The sequence below is a fragment of the Mrakia frigida genome (assembly GCF_051309035.1).
Source record: "Mrakia frigida strain ATCC 22029 unplaced genomic scaffold BDY24scaffold_16, whole genome shotgun sequence".
In the NCBI taxonomy this organism is placed as follows: Eukaryota; Fungi; Basidiomycota; class Tremellomycetes; order Cystofilobasidiales; family Mrakiaceae; genus Mrakia; species Mrakia frigida.
Genome location: NW_027481265.1, coordinates 463,473 through 486,017, shown reverse-complemented (window position 1 = coordinate 486,017; position 22,545 = coordinate 463,473). Strand labels below are relative to the sequence as shown.

At 54.9% G+C, this 22,545-nt stretch overlaps 9 protein-coding genes across 9 annotated transcripts; 4 read left to right on the top strand and 5 right to left on the bottom strand.

Moving 5' to 3' along the window:
* Positions 1-1,612: 1,612 nt before the first annotated feature.
* On the top strand, positions 1,613-4,611 carry LYS4 (homoaconitate hydratase LYS4). The gene is made up of 7 exons (XM_076645052.1): positions 1,613-1,757; positions 1,830-2,072; positions 2,141-2,180; positions 2,260-3,395; positions 3,483-3,520; positions 3,616-4,067; positions 4,151-4,611. The coding sequence occupies exons 1-7, from the start codon at positions 1,723-1,725 to the stop codon at positions 4,193-4,195; spliced, it is 1,989 nt and encodes a 662-aa protein (XP_076496534.1). The 5' UTR covers positions 1,613-1,722; the 3' UTR covers positions 4,196-4,611.
* On the bottom strand, positions 4,151-7,198 carry FMP40 (Fmp40p; the record flags this gene model as incomplete). Its single annotated transcript, XM_076644014.1, has 9 exons — positions 4,151-4,500; positions 4,609-5,019; positions 5,132-5,394; positions 5,472-5,567; positions 5,655-5,673; positions 5,749-6,140; positions 6,228-6,347; positions 6,415-6,442; positions 6,527-7,198. 9 exons carry the CDS (start codon positions 7,196-7,198, stop codon positions 4,357-4,359), a joined length of 2,145 nt encoding a protein of 714 aa, XP_076496533.1. The 3' UTR covers positions 4,151-4,356.
* Positions 7,199-7,416: 218 nt separating this feature from the next.
* Positions 7,417-8,567, top strand: BDY24DRAFT_407036 (HIT-like domain-containing protein; the record flags this gene model as incomplete). The annotated part of the gene is made up of 3 exons (XM_076642733.1): positions 7,417-7,791; positions 8,038-8,184; positions 8,409-8,567. The coding sequence occupies 3 exons, from the start codon at positions 7,417-7,419 to the stop codon at positions 8,565-8,567; spliced, it is 681 nt and encodes a 226-aa protein (XP_076496532.1).
* A 92-nt stretch (positions 8,568-8,659) lies between these two features.
* Positions 8,660-10,103, top strand: BDY24DRAFT_66541 (GNAT family N-acetyltransferase). Its single transcript, XM_076645050.1, has 4 exons — positions 8,660-9,008; positions 9,116-9,218; positions 9,307-9,521; positions 9,596-10,103. Exons 1-4 carry the CDS (start codon positions 8,918-8,920, stop codon positions 9,976-9,978), a joined length of 792 nt encoding a protein of 263 aa, XP_076496531.1. The 5' UTR covers positions 8,660-8,917; the 3' UTR covers positions 9,979-10,103.
* Positions 10,104-10,575: 472 nt separating this feature from the next.
* On the bottom strand, positions 10,576-15,225 carry BDY24DRAFT_66603 (uncharacterized protein). The gene is made up of 6 exons (XM_076645051.1): positions 14,826-15,225; positions 11,973-14,738; positions 11,446-11,907; positions 11,296-11,385; positions 11,076-11,216; positions 10,576-10,978 (listed from the first exon to the last, which is right to left on the bottom strand). The coding sequence occupies exons 1-6, from the start codon at positions 14,862-14,864 to the stop codon at positions 10,691-10,693; spliced, it is 3,786 nt and encodes a 1,261-aa protein (XP_076496530.1). The 5' UTR covers positions 14,865-15,225; the 3' UTR covers positions 10,576-10,690.
* BDY24DRAFT_389823 (HAD-like domain-containing protein) lies at positions 14,988-17,528 on the top strand. Its single transcript, XM_076640588.1, has 12 exons — positions 14,988-15,225; positions 15,323-15,355; positions 15,471-15,653; positions 15,765-15,843; positions 15,920-15,973; positions 16,057-16,108; positions 16,182-16,401; positions 16,470-16,476; positions 16,557-16,597; positions 16,880-16,946; positions 17,040-17,201; positions 17,284-17,528. Exons 1-12 carry the CDS (start codon positions 15,065-15,067, stop codon positions 17,311-17,313), a joined length of 1,089 nt encoding a protein of 362 aa, XP_076496529.1. The 5' UTR covers positions 14,988-15,064; the 3' UTR covers positions 17,314-17,528.
* Positions 17,529-17,532: 4 nt separating this feature from the next.
* BDY24DRAFT_389821 (uncharacterized protein) lies at positions 17,533-19,174 on the bottom strand. The gene is made up of 4 exons (XM_076640587.1): positions 18,503-19,174; positions 18,379-18,417; positions 18,207-18,287; positions 17,533-18,110 (listed from the first exon to the last, which is right to left on the bottom strand). Exons 1-4 carry the CDS (start codon positions 19,142-19,144, stop codon positions 17,868-17,870), a joined length of 1,005 nt encoding a protein of 334 aa, XP_076496528.1. The 5' UTR covers positions 19,145-19,174; the 3' UTR covers positions 17,533-17,867.
* An 800-nt stretch (positions 19,175-19,974) lies between these two features.
* On the bottom strand, positions 19,975-20,692 carry BDY24DRAFT_407034 (glycoside hydrolase family 23 protein; the record flags this gene model as incomplete). Its single annotated transcript, XM_076642732.1, has 5 exons — positions 19,975-20,002; positions 20,072-20,184; positions 20,282-20,311; positions 20,417-20,500; positions 20,579-20,692. The coding sequence occupies 5 exons, from the start codon at positions 20,690-20,692 to the stop codon at positions 19,975-19,977; spliced, it is 369 nt and encodes a 122-aa protein (XP_076496527.1).
* Positions 20,693-20,857: 165 nt separating this feature from the next.
* BDY24DRAFT_66384 (uncharacterized protein) lies at positions 20,858-22,297 on the bottom strand. Its single transcript, XM_076645048.1, has 2 exons — positions 21,491-22,297; positions 20,858-21,377 (listed from the first exon to the last, which is right to left on the bottom strand). The coding sequence occupies exons 1-2, from the start codon at positions 21,883-21,885 to the stop codon at positions 21,038-21,040; spliced, it is 735 nt and encodes a 244-aa protein (XP_076496526.1). The 5' UTR covers positions 21,886-22,297; the 3' UTR covers positions 20,858-21,037.
* Between the last annotated feature and the right edge of the window lie 248 nt (positions 22,298-22,545).

Sequence of the window (22,545 nt, the reverse complement as noted above, 5' to 3'; positions counted from 1 at the left end):
CAGTCAAAGAACAGTCTCAAGACTCATCGACGAGTACCATGAACGGCCGACTGCTCCACAAGAAGGGAGACGTTCCTCCTTCTCGTCCTCCTCGACGACGCGCCTCGCTCTTCACGGGATCTGAACCCTCGAAATCCACGACGGTGACGACGAAGAGGACAGCTAGTCTAGGATCGATGGCTAGCAGCTCGACGTTGATTAGGGATGAGACGAAGAGGAAGTCGAGCGAGGTGGAAGGAGGGGAGGGCTCAGAGATGAGGAGGAACGGGAAGGAGAGGGAGGTTTGCGTTGAGGGCTTGGAGGCAGGAGATGAGCCGGAGGTTGGCGGGGACGATTCTCTCTTTGGGAGTGATGAGTAGGAAGGAAGAGGGTCGAGTTGAGTTTTCTTTGGGATCGATGGGATGGAATCTCTGAAGGTCTATGAACGAGGAGGGAAGAAGATTCATTCGCGTCGAACAGACGACTCACGCCAAAGCTGATCAACATGATCAGAGACACTCGATGCGATCGTTTGGACTTCACAAGTCTCAATGAAAAGAAGGGGCAAAGGATTTCGTCGTGGTTTGGCGTCTGACTTCGCGAAGGATCTCGACAAGGGAGTGAGTCGGAGGATTCTGACGCGTCGAACTCGCTGCGACCGTCTTTCCCCTAACACAGACCTCAAACTTCTCAGCAAACTGCTTCAAACATGTCAAGAGGGTGTTTACCGTAAATTTTCCCCTCGTAGCTTCGGCCTTCAACCCGAGATGACGAAAACAACCGAACTGTGCGAAGGGTTCGAAGGACCAATCCGAGTCTCGCAATCCCCCTCCTCCCTCTCCTTCAACTCTCTCCCTTCCTTCTCCATCAAAGTGAGCTTTATCTCTCTGGTTCTTGCCTAAAATCTACTTCGGACCTAACTTTGCCCCCTCCTCTTTTCCAGACGCTTTTCCGACCGTTTTAGAGCTCACAGAGCTCAAACCGTCGAAGTCGACCTCACCTCTTCCCTTTCCTTCCTTTCCCTCCCGTGAGCTCTTCCTCCTCAATCCTCCCTTCCACAGGCTAGAACTTCGCTGACCTTATGTCCGAATGCCTTTCGTGTTCTCTCGCTGTTTGTCACAGATCTTCCCCCATTCCGATGCTCTCTCTTCGACTGAGTTCGTCCTCTCTCGGTCGTCTCTCTTCGACTTCTCGAGGCTACGCGACGCTCGCAACTGGAACTCCTCAAACTCTCATTGAGAAAATTGTCCAGAAGTACGCCGTCGGTCAGGATCCTGGTACCAAGGTTCGAAGCGGGGACTACGTGATGGTCGGGCCAGAGCATGTGTGAGTTCGCTTTTTGACCTTTTCGGGGAGGGAAGGAGAGAGCGAGCTCGCAAGAAGGGAGGAGGTCGAGTCATGAGCGAAGAGAAGTCTCCTTTGCTGGATCTGAAGAGCTTAGACTCATCGAAGGGTGTCTAGTTGGAAGACATCAGAGCTTCCATAGAAGGGAGGACTCAATGGGATGGAATCGTGGCGCTTGAGAGGAAGCTCAAGGAGGAAGGAAGGAATCGGAGGGCTGAAGAGCTCGACACTCTCCAGCCCTGCTTTGGTCATTCTCTGCTTGACTACCTACTCAGATCTGAGAGTTTACAGCTCCCCAGGGCTTATTTTATCAGTCTTAATATATTTGCATCACTTCCGCTGTCGATTTCCGAGCGAGAGAAGCTGACCTCCAACTGTCCTCCCCGTTCTTTCTTCAGCATGACCCACGACAACACCGGACCCGTCATCAGCAAGTGAGTTCCTGATCGGTAAGATAGTATCCCTGAGGTAATCCTAGCTGACGATTTTTCTCTCCATTCTCTCAGGTTCGGCTCGCTCAAGCTCTCCAAAATCCACCGAACTACCCAACCCGTCTTCACCCTCGACCACGACGTCCAGAACAAGTCCGAGAAGAACCTCACCAAGTACGCCAACATCGAGAAGTTCGGAAAGCAACACGGAATCGACTTCTACCCCGCTGGTCGAGGAATCGGTCATCAAATCATGATCGAGGAGGGATACGCGTGGCCTGGAACGATGGTTGTCGCCAGTGATTCTCACAGTAACATGTGAGTAGTTCAGCGCTCTTATTCGACTTCACGAGTTGAGACTGACCTAACGCTTGTGCTTCGAACAGGTACGGAGGTGTTGGATGCCTTGGAACTCCCATCGTCCGAGTTCGTTCAAGCTCCATCGACTTCGATTCTTCCCTTCGACGCGACTTCTCAAAGCTCACCTTTCTTTCTTTCTTTTCAGACCGACGCCGCTGCCATCTGGGCCACAGGACGAACCTGGTGGCAGGTCCCTCCTATCGTCAAGGTCTCCCTCCTCAACCATCTTCCTCCAGGAGTAACCGGAAAGGACGTTATCGTCGCCCTCTGCGGAACCTTCAACCAGGACGAGGTTCTCAACTCGGTCATCGAGTTCGCTGGAGACGGAGTCGCCACCCTCACGGTCGACGAACGACTCGCCATCTCCAACATGACCACCGAGTGGGGAGCTCTCGCTGGAGTCTTCCCTGTCGATGCCGTCCTCAAGCAATGGTACGAGAAGAGGATCGAGAAGTCCCTCTCCTCCACCGTCCCTCCCTCCACCACCGCCTCCTCCTCCTCCGCTCGAATCAGCACCGAACGACTCTCTTCCCTCTTCGCCTCTCCCCTCGTCGCCGATGAAGGAGCCCACTACCGAACCCACCTCACCCTCGATCTCGCTACCCTCGTCCCTCACGTCTCTGGACCCAATTCCGTCAAGATCTCCACCGCCCTCCCTCAACTCCTCTCCCCTCCCATCAAAATCCAAAAAGCCTACCTCGTCTCGTGCACCAACTCTCGAGCATCGGATCTCGCAGCAGCCGCCGACGTCGTTCGAGGAAAGAAGGTCGCCGAAGGAGTCGAGTTCTACATCGCCGCCGCGTCGACCATCGTTCAAGCTGAGGCTGAGGCTTCCGGAGATTGGGCTGCTCTCGTCGAGGCAGGAGCCAAGGTCCTCCCAGCAGGATGTGGACCTTGCATTGGGCTGGGAGTCGGGTTGCTGGAGCAGGGACAGACTGGAATCTCAGCGACGAACAGGAACTACAAGGGTCGAATGGGACACCCCGACGCGTTGGCCTACCTCGCCAGTCCCGCCGTCGTCGCCGCCAGTGCGATCAAGGGAGAGATCTGCGGACCTGATGGGTTGGATTTGGAGTCGTTGAGCAAGATCGTCAAGCCAGTGACTTCGATCGAGACGTTCAAGGAGGTCGAGGAGGAGGTCGTCGAGGAGTCTGCTGGGGAGAAGAAGGTTGTCGAGAGGGATACCGTGCTGGAAGGATTCCCCGAGGTCTTCCGAGGTCCTCTTCTGTTTGCTCCTCAGGACAACCTCAACACCGACGGTATTTACCCCGGAAAGTACACGTGAGTTCAGCTTCTCTTCCTTCTCCTCGATCTCGGCGCGTCTCGAATCTTTCAAGCTGACCTTCCCATCCCCCCTCGCTCTCACAGCTACCAAGACGACATCACTCCCGAACGACAGGCTGAAGGTTTGTCCTCTCGCGTTGACGACCGTCCTTCTCACCTGCCTCCTCTTCTCCGAACTGACGCGTCGAACCTTCCTTTCTCCTTTCCTCTCCCTCAGTCGTCATGGAGAACTACGACACCTCCTTCTCCTCCCTCATCCGATCCCTCATCCCCACCATCCCCAAATCCACCTCCAACCTCCGAACCGGAGGAATCCTCGTCTCCGGCTTCAACTTCGGAACCGGATCCTCTCGAGAGCAAGCCGCCACCGCTCTCCTTCACTCTGGGATCCCTCTCGTCGTCTGTGGATCGTTCGGAGACATCTTCAAGAGGAACTCAATCAACAACGGTCTCATCTGCATCGAGTCGCCGGATCTCGTTGCGGATCTGACGAGGGAGTTTGGAAAGGACGGAGTGCGAGGGAAGGGAGGAAAGGACGGGGAGGGAACGGTTCGACCTGGGTGGGAGATCGAGGTGGATATGATCGAGGCGAGGATGAAGGTGACGAAGGCTGATGGGGAGGTGAAGAGCTATAGGGTTGGAAAGGTTGGGAAGAGTGTGCAGGAGATTGTGAGTTCTTCGTTCGTTTTCTCCTTCGACTTTTTCAGCTTCGCACGACTGACTCTTCGTCTTCGGTCCGTCTTTCTTCTCAGTGGGTCGCCGGAGGACTGGAAGGTTGGGTTAAGGCGAGGATGTAATGATTGAGTATCCTCGTTTACTTCGGTCAGAGAGGAGATTCTCGAGAGAAGGAGCCAGACGCGTCGCTCCGTCCTCATTCGTCCGTGTTTTCCACCGAGCGAGGGACATAAGATCGCGAACGAGCACCGGCACATATATAACCTGATTCAAGATAGATTCATTACGACGAACAACTGCACTGGAACCCCAGCATCCTCTCCTCTCCCAACCCACACAACCTCCTCTCCTCCTTCTCCTCCTCATTCAACCCCTCCTCCGACTCAACACCCTCCCTTCCCCAAGACTCGAACGGCGACAAAGACATCTGCACAAGAACGAAACATAATCGTGGTCAGCTCTTCGTTTGTTGATTCATTCCTCCTCGTTCAATCGAAAGAAAGAGACGCGTCGGATCGGAAAGACGCAAACGCACCTTCAAAATCTTATTCAACCTCTCCCTACACCCCTCCTCCCTCTCCTCCACCTTCTTAATAATATCCTCCAGCACCCACTGCCTCAACACGAACCTCGGGTTCCAAGCCTTCCTCTTCTCCAACGTCGCATCCACTCCTCCCTCCTCCTTCTCCAACCGCTCAGCGTAGATCTTCAACCACCCTCCGAAATCGGTTCGGGAGTTGAGAGAGCAAGTAGGGGCGTTGGAGAGGACTTTGTCGATGAGATCGGAGTTGGAGGAGGAGGAGGTAGAGGAGAGGGTGGAGGACGTGGCGAGAGCGAGGGTTCGGAAGGTGGAGTGGAAGTCGAGTTCGAGGGTCGAGAGGAGGTTGAGGAGAGGGGAGACGAGTTGGGACATGTCCGAGGAGGTGGGGTTGGTGAGACCGAGTCGCTGTAGAACGTCAGTGCACAAGGATCGAACACGAGGTCAGCGAAACGAGAAGACGAGACGAGACGACCGTTGTCGAACGAAGAGAGACGAGAAAAAAAAGAAGGCGACTCACGTTCCCCATCAACTCCCTATACTGCACAGCCGTCACCTCCATAAACTCTTTCTCCAACTCCTTCTCCTTCTCCATCCCCAAAGCCCTCCACTCCTTCAGCTTCTCCTCGCTCACTCCCTCCGCCCACCCAGCAGGAGCGACCTTCCCCTCAGCGATCTCGTACCCAACCATTTCGGAGAGGGATTCGAGGAGGGAGGAGATGGCGAAGTAGACCATTTGAGGTTGGGCAGAGTAGCGGTATCGACCTGTGTCGTCGCTGTGGTCTGGAGAGAAAGGAAGGAGAAAAGAGACGTGAGGTTCGAGACGCGTCGGGGAGGAAGGGAAGATCGGAGGGACTTACTGCAGATGTGAAGAGGATCGAAGACGTCCATGTAAGCGTACGGTCCGTAGTCGATGGTGAGACCTTCGACGGAGACGTTGTCGGTGTTGATCACGCCTGAGCAAGAGACGAGGAGGAAAAGAGAGACGAGGGTCAGCGCGTCGATTCGGGAGCGTCTCTTCGACGTCGTTGGACGGAACTCACCGTGCATGAATCCCCAAGCCTGAGAACGGATCAGTAAAAAGAACTTTCAGCCTCGAGCTTCTACCTATGTATCGTCGAAACTGCTCAAACTCACCTGCCACCCAGCAACCATCTTCGCGTTCCTCCTCCCGACCTCCCTAATCATCTCAAACACACCCCTCTCCTTTCCCTCGCCCTCCCACCCCCACAGCTTCCCCTTCACCACCTCCGCCAACTGCCTCAACGCCTCCCACTCCGGCTCCGGCTTCTTCACAGGCTCGTACCCTCCATTCAGCCCAAAAGCGAAACTATACTCGTTGGCCGGCGGGTTCAGCACCTCGAAGGATCCGATTCGAAGGAAGGAAGGTGCGATACGGGAGACGATAGCTCCTGGTTCGGGACCATTCTCACGGAGGACGGGGAGGGAGGGGAGGAGGCAGAGGGTGAGGGAGCGGGAGGTGGGGAGGGAGGAGGAGGGGAAGGCGGAGGAGTTTTCGGCGGCGAGGACTGCAGACACGGAAAGGAATGGAACGAATTGGAAAGTTAGTTAGATGGGAAGGTGTATATGAAGAGGAAGCGAGGGGATGGACGCACATTCTCGAATCGACGAACGAAGAACGGCGAGACCGTCGGCGTGTCGAGAGAAGGGCGTGCGTCCTGCTCCTTTGATCTGGATCTCTTGGGATTGCGTCGAGCCAGGAGGAAGAGTTTCGACTGTAAAAAACGACGAGCCAAAGTAAGCTTGTGCGGGCAAAGGAAAGGAGAAGGAAACGAGACGAACGAAGAGAGACTGCTCGACCGTCTCCGAGCTGAACGGAAAGCGTCCGGATCAACCAAACAAGATCAGCCCTCAGGTCAAAATTTCATCCGACCGAAGGAGAACATCTACGTGCCTGCCCTGCCCAGCTCCCGAACTGCCTACCTCCATATCTCAGCGCCCAAGGCTTGTAACCGCTCTTCTTCGCTCCCTCTGCCTCGTCTCCTCCCAGATCCATCACGACTTCCCTCCCTCCCAGCACGCCTACGAGCTCATCCCTCGCAGCGTTCGCAGTCGCTTCGTCTTCTCCTTCCTCGGGAAGAGGTTTCCATACGAGATCCAAGGCGTCTCCCACGTTCAAATGAGGGAGAACCTCGTTCAAACAGGCCGGCGAGATGGCGAGGAGAAGAACGGGCCAGTCTCTTCCTTGCGAGGAATAAATCTTGAGATTCACATCCTTCGAGGAAGTTGAAGACGAGGTTGAAGACGAGGGCGTGAGAGGTTCCATCTTTGTCAACCACTCCTCCACTCCCATCGCTGCTACTCTGACTCCCTCGTCGTTGAGCTTGGAGGGCAGTCGGAACGGGAACGGGATAGGGAGAGGTGTGCAGGGTGAGAAATGACCTGATTTGAACTGGGTGGAACGTCGTTGAGAAGAAGGGTTCGTCGTGAGCGTAGCAGTGAAGGAGGGTTGAAGGGAAGGGACCGGGGAGAGCAGATTTTGGAGTCGTTGCGAGGAGGGAGGAAGAGGGAGGGACGAGATCGGGAAGGAGGCTGAAACTGAAGAAGCTGAGGAGGGAGTGGCCATGGTGCTGAGGAAGCGAGACGGTCCAGGGGGCATATACGGGCTTTGACGAAGTTTTTTCCTTGAAGGTGGTGGGGGTTGAGGGGCAAAGGCAGAAAGAGGGAAGGAAGCGGGTGAGCTCGACCTCCACCTCAAAGAGAGGTGAGCTCATCAATTTCGCTTCCTTGCCGAGTTCCCTCCCAACCCTCACAGTCCCGAAAACCTTCCATCCTCGCTCAGTAATGTCCTGGTCCACCGCTCTCCTAACCCACGCTCTCTGCAAATCCCCTTCGACCCTCCTCCCTCCCGAAGTCTACCTGACCTCCTCCCCTTCCTTCACCGTCGTCAACGATCTCTTCCCGAAATCATCCTACCACGCTCTCGTCCTTCCTCGACTGCCCTTCCCTCTCAAGGACGGTACTACCCTCCAAGCGGACGATCTGAGCAACCTGCAGACGTTCGTGAAGAAGCAGAGAAAGGAGGTCGTGTTGGAGGTGTTGGAAGCGTTCGAAGAGATGGTTCAGGAGGTCGAAGGGATCATCAAGGGCAAGATGAGGAAGGAAAAAGGTTGGGAGTGGGAGGTCGTTTGGGGGTTTCATGCTGTGCCTAGTATGCAGGTGAGTGGTTGAAGTTTGAGGGGGATGCGGTGGCGTGAGGGAGGAAAGAGGGAGGAAGACGCGAGAAGAGCAAAACGCGTCTTCTGGACTCGCTATAGTCCAGAACGGAGCTTTCTCGCTTCGAGAATAGACTGCTGGGTCTATTTCATCATCGAAGAAGGAAGGAGGATCGATCCAGGACACAGAATCGACGCACACAACGCGCTCTAAAACTGACCTCAAACGCGTCCTGCCTTTTCTCCCCAGCACCTCCACCTTCACGTCTACTCCAAGGATCTCATCTCTCCCTCCCTCAAGAACAAGAAGCACTACAACTCGTTCAACCCCGATCCGGAAGTTGGGTTCTTCCTTCCACTCGAAACGGTCAAGGGTTGGGTTGAAGGTGAGTTTATGGTCTCCCTCTCTGTCTTCTCGACGAAAACTCTTCACTGTTTCGTTGATTTCTTTACTGACTGGCTACCATGATGTTCTATCGCTCTTCTTTAATCGCTCCAGACGGGAACAAACCCGTTCGTCCCATCTCCCCCGTCTCCTTCTCTCCCGCTTCCTTCTCGACGCGTCTCTCACCTCTCGCTCTTTCCTTCCCTTCCCATTTCCTCTCCTTCGTTCACGAACAGAAACTCGCTCTCCCTGAATCCCAGTACGAACCCATCCTCAAGCAACCTCTCCGAAGCTTCTACACGGGAGAGGAGTTCAAGACGATCCCGAAGTTGAAGATCCATCTCGAGGAGGAGTTGAAGAAGTTGGAGAGGAAGAGTAAGAAGGGACAGGCTTAGCTGAGGTGAGAGAGGAGGGGAGTTGCTTTGTGCGATTCGTCGTATGCACTGGTCTTTCTTTTGGTTTGGCACCGTCGAGGTTCGGGAGAGCTGAGTCGAATCGACGCGTTTTTGGCGCGACGAGCGCTCACCGAGAGAACGCAGAAATTCGGGCTCCAGGCTTCGAACTCTGGACGTTAGAAGGAATGTTCACCCCTCTCTTCGATCTCTTCGGCAATTTTTTCACCAGAGCCGCTTTTGCCCCTCTCGGTCTTCTGCGAATCTCAACCTGACTCGGCCCTCCCTTTCTCCTCCTTCAAAAAGAGCTCTCGCTCTTCTCCCTCTCAACCCTCACTCTCTTCCAAACCGACATGTCCACTCCAACAACCTACCTCCTCTCGGACCTCACTCTCGTCGCCGCATCTCGCGAGCAAGCCAAAGTCTCCAGGCAGAACACTTTCCGTTCGTCCGAGCTCGAGCTCACCTTTTCTCCCTTCCTCCCTTCCTTTCTTTGAAGAGAACGAGCTGACGCCCCATCGGACTTTGTTTTTTTTTGGTTGTGGTGACAGCTTACTGGGGTGTTCCTCGAGGTTTCACGATGGAGAAGTACCTTGAGAGAGACGAGATCATGGAGAAGGAGGAGTGGGGAGCAGATGGACATCTCATCACTTGGTTGGTTCGCCGTTCCTCCTTCTCTCTTTTGCTCACTTCCTTCGCGAAGAAACTGACTCAGTTTCCTTACATGTGTATTGGTTTTTAGGGTTCTCGTTCCTCGTTCTGACACTTCAACGACCACGGAAATCCTCTCTCACTGCGAGACTTACCGTCGTTCGGCCGTTGTGATCCCTCCCTCGAGCTCAACGAACGATCAAGTCCAGATCAAGCCTGTTGTTTCCTATGGGATCGCGAGTGTTTATACTCCTCCTGATTACAGAAGGAAAGGATACGGGAAGCATATGCTTCAGCTTTTACACTGTCAGTACATCTTCCTGGTGAGCAGCTCAAAGAACGATTCGTCGAAGCTCACCCCTCGTTTTCGTTCTCGCCAGACACCATCGCCCCCTCCTCCCTCCTCCCGCCCTTCCCTTCCTCCTGGGGTGCTCCTCCTCCTCCTCCTCCTCAAAACCGTTCCCAAGACGCTTCCTTCGCTGTCCTCTACTCCGACATCGGGAAGGAGTTCTACAAGAGCTGCAGACAAGGAGAAGGAGAAGAGTCGCGAGACGGTTGGGTCGAGATGGGATCGGTTGGGAGGTTCTGGGTTCTCGACGACGATGAAGAAGGGTCTGTTGAGGAGGGAGTAGAGTGGTTGGATCGGACGGGAGTTAAAGGGTTCGAGGAGGAGATGAGTGAGAGGTTGTTGAGTGCGTTGAAGGAGGGACGAGGACCTGGGGAGGAAGGGAAGAGGAGGGTTGCTTTCCTGCCTACTGGGTGAGCTCTGACGTTCTACTTTTCTCTCGATCTCTCACAAACCCATACTTTTTTTCCTCTTCTCGTCTCAATTGTAGCGGGCTCCTTTCCCTTCACCCTCTCCGTTCCCTCCTCTCCGACCCACCCGTCCCCTCCTCCCTCCCCTCTCGAACCTTCGGGTTCAAACTCCCTCCCTCTCCCACCCCTTCCTCTCCGCAACCCTTCCTCACCTACACCTTCTCCGATGAAGCCAAACCCTACCAAACCCTGCTCATCACCCACGTTTCCGGTCCTGTTCCGTTCTCGAGCGTGGTCGCGGCGGCGAGGAGGGAGAGGTGCGGGAGGATCGAGATCTGGGACGACGACGAGGTTTCGAGGGCGTGGAAGGACGGGAAGGGGAAGGAAGGGGTTTGGAAAGTGAGGGAGGATCATCTGAGCGCGTTGGTGGATTACGAGGATGGGGAGGGGGAGTTGGAGTGGGTACACAACGAAAAGTGAGGTCGATCTTCGAAACCAACTTCGGACGCGTCGAGTTTGAAACTGACTCGCCTCTCTCTCTTTCTTTCGTTCTTGATTCTTTCAGGTACGCTTGGTGCTAATCAGAGAGGAGAGTTGTATATATATCCTGTCAATACTAACAACATGAACAAATTTACGAAACGACGGCGAAACTACAGAAAACAGATCCAAAAGGCAAGCAAAGGAAGAAAAACGGAACCTCTTCCTCCCTTCGTTCATCACCACTTCACCTCCTTATACTTGAAATCCAACAGATCCTTCGTATCCCTCGCCTCTTCCCCCGTTTTCCGCCGTCTCTTTCCGAAGGGGAACGACTCGCTCGACTTCATCCCGTATCCTCCGAGGTCTTCAATCCTCGGAGGAGGGATGACGGGAGGAGGGACGTAGGAGGTTTCCTTGTTGACGTTCAGGATGTCGAGGTGGACGTTGATGAGCTCGGTGAACAGGGGTATAGAGATAGGGGGTGGATGGGTAGTGGGAGAGGAGGAGGAGTGGAACATGGCGCGCTGAAAGGGAAGGCAAAGAGAGAAGAGAGAGAGACGCGTTCGAAAAAGAAAGAGGGTCAGCTCACGACTACGAAAACGAAAGAGAAACGGGACTGACGAGGTCGAAGTAGGACCCTGTTTTCAGACTGAAGCTGCTGAGGAGGAGGAGAGTGTCGAAGAGGGAGCTATGAGCCGGATGAGAAGGGGAGACGCCTCGAGTCTCGAGGCATTTGAGGATGATGGATTTCCGGTCGGCGCGCTGGGATAGGAGAGCGAAGCAGAGTCAGGGACTCGGAGAGGCTGAGGTAAAAGAGAAGAATAAGAAGAAAAGGGCGAACAGATAGGTTCGGTTTGTACCCCGACGACGAAGAGCTCTCAGCCACCGGTGGGGAGGAGGCAGCGGAGACGTTTTCGAACGGAAGAGACACCTGGGGAAAGAAAAAAAGGTCAAAAGAACTCAAAGTTCAGAGAGTAGAATCGATACGTACAAGTTGGTCTTCGACCTGAACATCCTTCTTCGACATCTCGACCTTCCTTTCCTCCTCGACGCGTTCCCACCTCTCTCCAAACCGCTCCTTCAGGGTCCCCAACAACTCCACAAGTCGACTCGTTGCCAGTACTGGTGTCGAAAGAGTTGCTGGTAGCAGCTCCGCAGCACGAGGTATCGCCTTGGGTTCGATGGAAATGGAGGAAAGAGTCGTCGGAAGTGGGAGGGAGGAGGGGATGTCGTGAAGGCGGTCGAGAGCCCATCGAAGGAGGTCGTCGCTTGCTGGTTCGGGAGATTTGTTGACGATCTCCGCGACGAATCGATCGTAGTCTTCGATCTTGAGTAGGGCCTCGAACCAAGCGTTCCAGATGAGAGGCGAGGGAGGGAGGGAGAGTTGTTGGACCCACTTCCAGACGGCGAAGAGTTCCGACGGGTTTCTGGATTCAGCCGTCGTTCGAAGTCGCTGTCAAGAGAAGAGGAATCAGGAACTGAGATCACAGAGAGCGAGGAAAGACGAGAAGGACTCACAAGGATGATCGCGTCCTCTCCAACGCTCTCCGGATAAACCTCGACGAGCACCTTCCAAGCCGCCGACTGAGCGTCCATCGAGAACGACGTCGCCTCCACCAGAGAGTTCCAAAACTCTGCCGACAGCGACCTAGGATCCATCTCCAACGCCACTGTCTCGACAGCAAGCAGACCTCTCCTCGGATCTCGATCCAACGACTCGGGCTTCCTCTCTCCTCCGACTCGCTTCCTCACCGCTTCCCCCCTCCATAACTCTGTCTTCAGCGTCTCTACCAGCTCCCACATCGTCTTCCCAGCAAAAGCCTTCTCTCCCGAATCCAACCTCGCCTGGACGATGCTCAGAACGGCCTTCGTCGTCGTCAACGGTTCTGATCTGATCGACCTCCCGGCTCTCGTTAAGAACGACCAGTAGAGCTCGACGGGCTTCATCTCCTCTGGGAAGGCGAGGACGAGGATTGAGTAGATGGAGGCGATGTGCTGAGGTTGCATAGGGTAGGGAGGGTCCCGGAGAGGGGAGAGGGTTCGGTCGTGCCAGGTTGAGTATCCGAGAAGACGTCGTTGGTCGGAGTGGACTTGGGAGAGGACGGACGCGACTGGGAGCGTGAAGGGGACGTCTGAATCGAGGAGGGAGACGATCGTGGTTCTGAAGAGGGTTTCGAGGTCCTGGGTGTTGGAGGGAGTGAGGAGGGAGGTGAAAGGAGAAGGGGACGCGACGAAGGTAGAGGAGGACGGGAGGGCGAGGTTGGAGTCTAGGGAGGTCGGATTTGGTGAGGAGGACCCGGTGAGTTGATCGATGACCGTTTTGTAGACTTCCTCGATCGTCGAGATCCGCCCCTCGAGTGGCGCAGGGTGGACAGCGACGCGACTGATGAGCTTGATTCCCGCAGCGACCGACTGAGGCGAAGGGGTTGGGATCCGATGGAAGACTCGAAGGATCACGTCGAGATCGACTCGAGCCTCCCTCTTGCTCCGTGGGAGCCATCCTCGGGGACCTCGTTCTGGCCGTGGGCTGAACGCTCGGTCCATGAAGATCGCCCAAGCGCTGGGAGTCAGCGTTCGACGCGTCTCCTCCTCCACGAATCCAGCGGCGTCGACGAATCCTTGGTAGCTCCAGACGTCCAAGGGAACGATCCGAGCGAGAATGTCGAGAGCGTCGTCTGGAACGATCTGCTTCGACGCGGTGACCTCTGAGATGAGAGGGAGGATTTGAGAGAGTGTGACGACGCTCTTGGGAGTGGGTTTGATACGGGAGAGGAGGAGGTCGGTGGGACGAGGAGGAGTGGGTGTGAGAGAGTAGAGTTGGGTCTTGACGTCGTTGGCTGCGACGATGTTTCCGTTCTGAATGTAGACTCGTTCGAGGAGAGCAAGGGTTTCGATCTTCTCCTCCTTCGACTCCTGCACCCCTGCCTGCGTCATTTGGTCGATGATAGCCTCCGTCTCCATCCGACTGCCGACGAGATCTCCTCTCCATCGAGCGACGGCCCGCAACATCGTCTGCATCAAAGCTCTCGAGGGAACGAGCCCACAAGCGAAGAGCTTCTCCAGCGTCTCCTGCCGACGTTCTCCTTTGAAGTAGGCGAGAGGGAGGAACTCGTCGAGGAGGAGGAGGAGAGACCGTTGATTGATCAGGGAGGGATGAAGGTTGGAGAGGTCGTCGAGGTTTGTGCTGAGGCGACGGTACTCCGCGTTGGTTGCGTCTTCTTGCCACGGCGCGTCGTCCTGGGGCTTGAATGAATTGAGAAAAGACGATGGACGGGGAGGAACGACGAGATCGGTAGGAGAAGGGGAGGACCAGGGGAGAGGAGGGAGAGAGGTGAACGAGTCGGGAGGATAAACGAGCTGCTTGTTGGCCGAACGAGGCTTGACGAGAGACGACGAGGTCGACGATGTCGTAGGGAGAAAATTTGTTGACCGAAGAGGCTTTGCCCAGGTTGGTAGATCCTCCTTCGTTGAATCCTCCATGATGTTCGACGAGGTCGAGTTCGACGCGAACGGTTCCCACGTCTCCAGCATCTTCTCCATCACAAGATCCCGCTTCTCCGCTTGCTCCAGTTCCTTCCGAGACAGAGCAAGCTCTTTGTCTGGATCGGGGCCCGATGTGAGGAGCCGAGGGTTCTCTGGATCCTCCAGCGTCGATTTGGAGAGGAACTCCAAGTACGCTCGAGATCCATCGTCGCTCTCCCGACGGCTCTCCTGCGTCGATTTGACCTCCATCGACTTCGTGAGAGCGGGTAATCCTCCGTATATCGAACTTGAGGGCTCGTCGTCTACTGGAGTGCGCTGGTGATGAACGAGCGCGTCCTCGGTGACTCGTCCTGGCAACGCTTCGTCTTCCGTCCCCCAGTGTGAGAGAACCTTCGCTGGGTCGAGATCGTCCGACTTCTCCTCCTCGTAGGAAGCAGAGAGTTTATGGTTCACGTTGGCGAAGATCCTGGCGATCTCTGGGGAGAGAACGGTTCCTTGGACCGAAGTCCATCCGGAGGGGAGAAGAGAGGAGGGTGAGAGACCGTCGAGGGGAGCGGGGAGGGAGGAGGACGAAGGCGCGATTTCTCGAGGATGTTGGTTCGGGGGAGATGACGAGGAGAGGGAGGAGGAAGAGCTGTTGGGTGTTGGGGAAAGATGAGGGGGACCGTCGCGACACGAGGAAAGGGACGAGGTGCTGCTCTTCGTGAGCTCGTCTGTAGGTCCGTAAGGGGGTTTTGTCTGCTTTGAAGAGATTGAAAAGAAGGTCCGACGAGAGATGAGAGATGGTTGTCGTGAGGGCGTCTTCGAGAGTGTGAGGAGAAAAAGGAATCAGCGGGGAAGGGCGAAAGAAACCAGAAGGAAGAAGGGAGGAAGGAAAGTCGAGCTCACCACTTGGACGAGAATCCTTCCTCCGCCTGCCTGCCTCATGGGGATGATTCGTTGATGTGCTATAGTCCAGACGAGTCACTGTAGGATCCTGTTGTACTTCCTGAACCGAGCTCCGATGTTAAAGTTACTGAGAGGAACGGTCGTGATGGTTAGCGACGACCTTCTCTCGAATCTCTCCCAAGCTGACCTCGCTCCTTCCTCCCTTCGCCTTCAAACCCTCACCATCCCAAAGCACAAAGATGGCCGACATCTCTTCAGAATCATCCTCGTCGACTGCCGTCGATGCTCCTCCCCCTCAGCTTCCTTCCTCAGCTCCTCTACCTCACGTCTCTGATCCAGATCTCGTCGAAGCCGGAGGAGGCGAGAAGGTGGTTGAGCTCAAGATGAGTTGGTCGGGAAAGTGAGTCTCTCCTGCTGCTTCTTGCCGAGCTCCTTGCAGTAATGAGAGAGCTTGAGCGTACAGCTGACATACTATCTCGTCCTGTTCGATTCCATAGAACGTTCAACCTCTCTGTTCCAGACCAAGACCGGTGAGCTCGCTCGCTCCTCCCCTTATTCACTCCTCCTCTTCCTCACCGTTCTACATCAGTACCGGTGTCTGCGATCTCAAAGTCTCATCCCATCTCTCATCGTTCCTTCTATCAGTGTCTACGATCTCAAAATCCTGATTTGGTCCCTCACGTCCGTCCCGATTGATCGAGTCAAACTCATCGGGCTCACCTCGTCTCGCAACCCACCGGAAGAGAACGCGGTCATCGCTTCTCTGAACCTCAAGAGCGGGAAGAAGTTTATGATGCTCGGAACGAGTGTAGAGAACAGTTTCAAAGAGTGAGTAAGATTCAGAATGGAAGGAGGGGACGAGGATGAGAAGGATGTCACGACGCGTTCCAGCCGAGCTGAGTCGATGCTTCTTTCCCCCTTTCTGTTGTCTTCGACCAGTCCTACGAGGCTTCAGCAAGCAGAGGTGGTGGATGATCTCGACGTTGACTACACCCAGGCCAAGATTCCACCGCATCTCGTTCGTTTCTCCTTCTTTCAGCCCGCCTCTCCCAGAATCTTTCCTGACCTCTCCTCCTCTTGTCGAACCCTCGTAGGAACCTCGAAACATCCGAAAGATCAAAGAGACGACAGCAGGGATGCAGCTTGACGTCCGTGTTCTTCTCTCTTTCTTCCTCCCTCGTCTCGTTCTGGACGCGTCACTCACCGTACCCTCTTTTCTGCGTCCGAACAGTTGATCAACCCACCACGGCCAGGGAAGAAGCTCCTCGTTCTCGATCTCGACTGTAAGTTCCTCCAGTCTCGACCTACCCGTTCTTTCCGACTCCGAGCTCACGCGTCCGCCTTTCCCTTGCGCAGACACGATTGTTGACACGAAACCTCTCATCGACGGTTCTCTTCCCTCCTCGGAATGCGCTCGCCCTGCCCTTCACGAGTTCCTGGAACTCGTCTACCCTCACTACGATCTCGTGATTTGGTCGCAGACGAGCTGGAGGTGGTTGGAGAGCAAGTTGGTTGAGCTCGGGATGTTGGGAGACGAGTCGAGAAACTACAAGATCAGTTTCGTCGTGGATCGAAGGTGGGTTTGCTTGAAGCGGAGAGCAGAAGCTGAGCTGACGTTGATTCGTTGTTTCCCCGTCGTTGCAGGCCGATGGTGAGTCTCTTGGCCGTCTCGTCGAAGAGGAAGGCTCGAACTGTCGTCTGATCTCGCCTCGTCTCGTTTTCTCTTCCCAGTTCACCATCTTCACCGAACGAGAAGGACAACCTTACAAGCGTGAGTCAACTCTTTCTCGAGTTCTTATCCTCGTATGAGACTAGACTGACCTCCTCGTTCTTCTTTCTTCCTCCTCGCAGACGAGTTCGTCCACCCGCCGAACGCGTCGTCGCCTTCGCGCCTTCACTGCTTCGTTCCGCTAATCAGGTTTCTTCCCTCCTTCTTACTCTCTTCTTGTTTGCAGAGTCAAAGCGTTCGTCCCTTCCTCCAACTTCTTTTCCCTTCCTTCAGTCGCCCATCTCTGAAAACTCACCCCGTCGTCCTCTTCCTCAAACCCACCCAGGCTCCAGCTCCTCTGGAACAAGTTCCCTCAGTTCTCAGCAGCCAACACCGTCCACATTGATGATCTCGTTCGTCCTTTCCTGTTTCCCATTCTTCCCTCCCTCTCTCCCTCCCTTCCCGTCGCTCAGTCTCCCCTCTCTCTTCATTCGACCTGCGACCAGTCCCGAAACTTCGCCCTCAACCCACGGGAAGGACTCAAGATCAAAGCCTTCAAAGGAGCGGGAACCAACGCTGCTGCTGCCGATCGAGAGCTGGTCAAGTTGGGAGCGTACTTGATCAGGCTGGCTGGGTTGGGGGATTTCAGGGAGATGGACCATGGGAAGGTGAGCTCGAACTCGAGCTCTCGCTTATTGCTGGAAGGAAGGTGTAGTGCTGAGCTGACTTGAGTTGGATGTTTGTGAACAGGACTGGCCGAAATGGAGGAAGCAGACGTGATCAGGAGATCGACGTCGACGCGTCGTCTCGGAACCCAGCTTCGATTTTCGCGTTTCACCCTTCTATCTTAGACACATACCTCTCGTTGTCTCAACACTACTTATGCCGTCCTCTTTCTTTCGTCTTGTTTGCTCTTTTTCTCACGCTCGTCACGTTCTCGGTTTCTTTCCCCGCTCGTCCCGCTCTGGTTTGGTCGACCTTTCCCCCTTCCTTGATCGTCGTTGGAAGTAGAAGAGAGAGATGAGAAAGAGATGAAGATTATAAGAACGAGACAGAGAGAGAGAGAGAGAGATAGCGAAGGGGAGGGAGGGAGAGAGGCTACATCCGGAGGGAAGAAGAAACCGAAGGCGAGAGGAGAAACGAAACGAGACGGGACTCGCAGAGAAAAGGAGGACGAAAAAAGAGAGAAGAGCGAAAAACGAACTGACCGGAGAACTAGAACTACGAAAAGGCTATTAACAAGAAACTATCAACGAGCTAGCGTCGAATACTAGACTAGCAAGAGCGGAACCCGAGTCGAAGCGAGCGAGACACACGCGCCGCCTCTCGTCCGCTCACCACCTCCTCCCGTACGCACCACCCCCGTACCTCGACCCTCCACCTCCGTAACCCCCACCTCCGTACCTCCCTCCTCCTCCGTAGGAAGAAGTCGTCTTCTTCTTGGTCGTCCACGTCGACTTCATCTCCTTGATCTTGGCCGCGTCCTTGACGAGGAAAGCAGCGAGCGCGGTGGTAGCGGAGTTCTGGGTGTTTTGGAGAGCGGTGGGGAGGAGGTGAGGGAAGAATTTGGCGAAGTGCTGCGAAGATACGGGTTTCGGAGGGAAGAAAAGAAAGAGGGAACGGTGTGAGTTGGAAAGAGGGAGATGGGCGAGACGAGTTGCGGAACGACTCACGTAGACTTGGTAGAGGTAGAAGAAGGAATCCTTGAAAGGGACGGGAGCAATGCCGGCGTCTTTGAGGATGGAGCGGTTGAGCTGTGAGAGAGAAGGAAGCCGAAGGGAGGAGGGGAGATGGGTGAGCTCGAGCTTCGAGTTGGAAGAAGGAAGGAGGAGAGCTAGAACGTACGCCAAAGAACTCGATAGCGTCAGAAAGCAGAATCCAGCTCTATAGGCAGCACAGCAACAAAATTATACAGCAGAGTCAGTTCGAGCCTCTCGAACCTCCAGAAACGAAGCCCAAACCAACGAACCTGTTCGCCCTCCTTCACCTTCGACGAGAACCCCCTCACCCCCTTCACCACATTCGTAGGGCACGTCCATCCTCCCAAAGCAACCTTCTTAGCTGCCTCACTAGCAGCCGACAACCCCTCCTCTTCCTTCTTCTCCTCTCCAGCGACGGCAGCAGGTCGTTCCGGAGCGGGCAACTCCATCCCTCCCTCCGTCATAAACCTCTCCTTCACCAACGCCTCCTTGAGATCCTCCTTCCCTTCGTAGACCCTGTTGGTGACGATCCACGAGATGTAGCTCGGAGCAATGTCGTGAAGGGTAAGACCAGCGTTCTTCCCGAACGAGAGCTTGTAGGGACCCGTTGGAGCGGGAGGAGCGAGCTGAGGAACGTTTTGCTCTTCGTCCCTGGCAGCTTGGAAGTCAGGAGGTTGATCGTACTCCAAGCAGTCGGAAGGAGGTTGTTCGTCTTCGTCGTCGAGGAGGGAATCGTCGAATCCGAGGGAGCCGTTGATGGCGGAAGCGGTAGCGAGTTTGGAAGGAGTTTTGGCAGGGAGAGATGAAGACGGAAGGTTGAGCTGGTGTGTGGAAGGGGAGGGTTGGAGGGCGGAGGAGGGGTAGGGAGCCGAAGAAGAAGCGTGGGAAGGGGTGGAGGGGACTTTGGGCATCGCTGGAAGAGAGCCGAGAAAGGGGGAGAGTGAGGGTTGGGAGGGAAGGAGGAAGCAACTTAGGAGGAGCGGAGGTTTGTTTTGAACGAGGAGGGATGCGACTGCGTGAAGACAGACGCGTCAGGGCATTTATGTTTTCTTTTCTCGGTCTGTCTTTATCTATTAGAAACGAGAAGGGCGAGGCTCAGATTCAGGTCGTCGTGCCTTCAGGTGAGAGACCGACCTCTCTCGCAAAAGCAGAAAGGAAAGGAAAGAAAGAAACATGAGATCAACCCACATCCCTCCCCTCCTTCCCTCCCTCTCTCCATCCTCTTCAACCAAAAAATGCGACATAGCTCGACTATATACACAAACTAGCCCACGGCCTAACCAAGATGATGGGAGTAAATCTGCTAGAGAAAGAGATCCAAGGAAAGCAAAAGCGAACGAACGAAACGAACGAGCGCCGAAAGGGAGAGTAAGCAAATCTGCAAGAGACGAAGACGTAGAGAGAGAAAGAGAGAAAGAGAGGAGCAGCTCATCAAGAGCTGCTTTAAAAAAAGGAAGCATGAAGGAGAGGGAGAAGCAAAAAACCAGTTTGCTTCCCGACGAGAAAGAGAGAGACGAGAGAGAAAAACGTGAAGAGAGCGAGCAAGAAAGGAAGGAAAGAAAAAAGCGAACGCGGCGCAAGCACCTCTGAGAAACGATACCAAGAAGGGAGGATAACGAAGGGAGGGTGGGTAAAGAGACGGGCGGGTAGAGAAAGGGAGAAAGTTTGATTGTTGAGGGTGTTGGTGTTGGGAGAGCGAGGAAGAACCACAACGAACGAACGAGCGGAGAGAAGGAACGATTTAACAAGTTCGGAGGTTGAAGTAGGTTCTGTAGAGAAGGAAGGAAGACGAGTCAGTTCGTGAACGAGTGAGAAGATGAGAAAGAAAAGGGACCAACCCGAAGTTGTTTCCGTTGAATCCCTGCATCCAACCGTTGGTGAGCTGGTGGAGGTAGTCGAGGTTGTTCTGGCATCGGCAGCACGACGAGTACTGGGCGGCGGTGGCGGAGGCCTTGGGAAGGAAGGGAGGAGATGGAACGAAGGGTCGAGGTCAGTCGGCGGTTTCGTTCGACTCGGCTGGAGAAAGATGTAGAGGAATCGAAACTCACGAAAGTCATTCCTCGTTGCCATCCGTTGTACTAGAGTTTCGAGATGGAGGGGATTTGTGAGATTAGCTGCTGCAAGGACGAGAGGAGGAAAGGACGACGACGACGACGGCGAGGCGAAGCGAAAAGAGGACGAACCTGTCCCATGGAAAGGAAAGCATCACCACCGTTGGAAGCGAGGGTGTCGGAGAAGTACTTCATGGCAGTTCGCATGTTGAAGTTCTGTGAAAGCATCGAGAAAGAAGAGAGTCAGCGAAAAGGGAAAGCAACGAGGAGACGAGACGAGAACGTCAAACTCACAACCTCCTTGCAGTCTCCGTTGGGAGCTCCTCCACACTTGTCGACGGTGATCTGGAACATTCCCTGCTCTCCTCCACCTCCGACGGCGGAAGGGTTGCAGGTAGACTCCTGCATGGCGAAGGAGGCGACGACTAAAACGGAAACAAGGACAAAAGAGAGAGCGGAGTCAGCTCGAATCGAGACGCGTCTTTTGCGTCGAAAGGAGTAGCGAAATCGACTCACGGATGGGAGGAATGCTGAACTCGGCTCCGATGGAGTACATTTGGTCCTGTAGATATCGAGGGAAGCAGGTCAGCTATGAGCGAGAGAAAACGGAGAAGGACGACGAATTAGACGAACGATGTAGGGAGCACATGGACCGAAAGGAGAGTTTCCTCCAGCGAGAACGGTAGCGAGATCGGCGGCCTTGAGCTCGTTGAGGTGAACGTCTAGATTATGGAAAAGAACAACAACAACAAATCAGCTTTGGGCTCCTGTCGCGTCAAACAAGACCCAAGCCCTTCCGTTCCATCCTCTCCTCCCAAGCCCAACAACAGTCCCCTCGAACGCGAAAAAAAGGGCCATGGAGCAAGAGTGAGATGTATACGTACAAGGAGGAGTCCATCCTCCAGAGTTGACTCCACAGGTGATCCAGCTCTCAGCACCGTTAGGACCCGACCAGTTGGAGGTTTCAGAGCTCGAACCAGAAGCACCACAGTTGCTGTCGAAGACCGAGAGGATTCCAGCGTTGGACGACGAGCCTCCGGAGGAAGCTTGAGTGGTAGCAGCGGGAGCTTCCCAGGCGGTGGTGGTGGTGGGACTGGAACAAAGGAAGAAGGAAGAGGAGATGAAAGGGAACGAGCGTCAGGTCGGTCGGTCACCCAGAAGTTCCAGCTTTGAAGCTCGGAAAGAAAAGCAGATGTATAGACTCACGCGACCCAGGCTTCGGTAGTCTCAGCTGCCTTGGTAGCAACGGGAGCGAGGATAGCGGCGACGACGGTGGAAGCGAAGTCCTCGACGGCGGTCGACGTAGGAGCGGGAGCCCAAGCCTCTGTGGAAGTAGGAGCAGCAGCAGCGCTGGAGCTGCTAGCCTCAGCAGAGGTGACCTGTCGAATCTTGCACTTTCCGTCGGTTCCTCGCTTCCTAGGAGCAGATCCAGCGGGAGGAGTGATGCTCAGATCGAGGGAACGTTGAGCGAGAACGCCAGCCTTTCGAGCGGCGAGGGCGTGGTGGTTGGGCGACGTAGAGTGTCCTCCAGCGGCTGAGACGAGCGAGGAGGAGGAGAGGAGGAGGAGAGCGAAGAAGGAGGAGGAGGAAGAAGAGAGCATGTTTGAGGGTTTTTCGAAGAGGGGAGGGAGGGGAGGGAAGGGAAGGAAGGAGGAGGTCGAAGGAGGTTGTTTCTTGAAAAAGAGAGTGAGGGGGTTCGACTGCTTGAGTCTGTGGGTGGGTGAGGCGTAGGTTGGAGGGGGAAGGGGAAGGGGAACGAGAATGAGGGAGTCTGGGAAAAGAAAGGAGAGAGAGGAGGGAAGGAAGTGGTTGAAGGAGAGGAGAAACAAGGGAGGGAGCGAGGAGTGAAACCTCCTTTCCCTTGGCCGTTTTGATTTTCTGTCGATCCCAACTTTTTCATTGAAGAAAGAGATGGGCAGTTTGGATTCTGGTACAAGTCAACAACAACACGGAAAGGAACCAGACCTTTCCCAGTCTGGACTACGACCTCCATCGCGTCCCCTCAGAGGAGAAAAAAGAGGAGCAAGACCAAGCGGGTGACACAACCTCTCGGCTCAGGGGAGGAAAGAGCGGAGAGTTTGTTGAACGCGAGATGGCTTGTCGAGAATCGTCCGATAGAAAGTCTACAAAGGTTGACTTCGTGGGCTTCACGTGTAAGTGAGACGGAACCGCGTAGGATTCCGTTCGTGAAGGAGCGCCATCTCTACGTCTCTACCTTCAAGGAGGGAGTGAAAGAGAGGAGGGTGAACGATCTGCAAGAA

What these genes read in the sequence shown, in the direction of transcription:
- BDY24DRAFT_389821 (XM_076640587.1), bottom strand. Translation starts at nt 19,144, where the DNA reads ATGCCCAAAGTCCCCTCCACCCCTTCCCACGCTTCTTCTTCGGCTCCC. An exon ending in AGGTGAAGGAGGGCGAACAG is followed by an intron (nt 18,418 to 18,502) that starts GTTCGTTGGTTT and finishes TGCTGCCTATAG; the next exon opens with AGCTGGATTCTGCTTTCTGA. An exon ending in ACGCTATCGAGTTCTTTGGC is followed by an intron (nt 18,288 to 18,378) that starts GTACGTTCTAGC and finishes TCTCTCTCACAG; the next exon opens with CTCAACCGCTCCATCCTCAA.
- BDY24DRAFT_66603 (XM_076645051.1), bottom strand. Translation starts at nt 14,864, where the DNA reads ATGAGGCAGGCAGGCGGAGGAAGGATTCTCGTCCAAGTG. An exon ending in GAAGGATTCTCGTCCAAGTG is followed by an intron (nt 14,739 to 14,825) that starts GTGAGCTCGACT and finishes ACACTCTCGAAG; the next exon opens with ACGCCCTCACGACAACCATC. An exon ending in GAGAGGACGCGATCATCCTT is followed by an intron (nt 11,908 to 11,972) that starts GTGAGTCCTTCT and finishes TTCTCTTGACAG; the next exon opens with CGACTTCGAACGACGGCTGA.
- BDY24DRAFT_389823 (XM_076640588.1), top strand. Translation starts at nt 15,065, where the DNA reads ATGGCCGACATCTCTTCAGAATCATCCTCGTCGACTGCCGTCGATGCT. An exon ending in CCGTCCACATTGATGATCTC is followed by an intron (nt 16,947 to 17,039) that starts GTTCGTCCTTTC and finishes ACCTGCGACCAG; the next exon opens with TCCCGAAACTTCGCCCTCAA. An exon ending in GGGAGATGGACCATGGGAAG is followed by an intron (nt 17,202 to 17,283) that starts GTGAGCTCGAAC and finishes GTTTGTGAACAG; the next exon opens with GACTGGCCGAAATGGAGGAA.
- BDY24DRAFT_66384 (XM_076645048.1), bottom strand. Translation starts at nt 21,885, where the DNA reads ATGCTCTCTTCTTCCTCCTCCTCCTTCTTCGCTCTCCTCCTCCTCTCC. An exon ending in ACTACCGAAGCCTGGGTCGC is followed by an intron (nt 21,378 to 21,490) that starts GTGAGTCTATAC and finishes CCTTTGTTCCAG; the next exon opens with TCCCACCACCACCACCGCCT.
- LYS4 (XM_076645052.1), top strand. Translation starts at nt 1,723, where the DNA reads ATGACCCACGACAACACCGGACCCGTCATCAGCAA. An exon ending in ACCGGACCCGTCATCAGCAA is followed by an intron (nt 1,758 to 1,829) that starts GTGAGTTCCTGA and finishes CCATTCTCTCAG; the next exon opens with GTTCGGCTCGCTCAAGCTCT. An exon ending in TCCCGAACGACAGGCTGAAG is followed by an intron (nt 3,521 to 3,615) that starts GTTTGTCCTCTC and finishes CCTCTCCCTCAG; the next exon opens with TCGTCATGGAGAACTACGAC.
- BDY24DRAFT_66541 (XM_076645050.1), top strand. Translation starts at nt 8,918, where the DNA reads ATGTCCACTCCAACAACCTACCTCCTCTCGGACCTCACTCTCGTCGCC. An exon ending in GATGGACATCTCATCACTTG is followed by an intron (nt 9,219 to 9,306) that starts GTTGGTTCGCCG and finishes ATTGGTTTTTAG; the next exon opens with GGTTCTCGTTCCTCGTTCTG. An exon ending in TATGCTTCAGCTTTTACACT is followed by an intron (nt 9,522 to 9,595) that starts GTCAGTACATCT and finishes CGTTCTCGCCAG; the next exon opens with ACACCATCGCCCCCTCCTCC.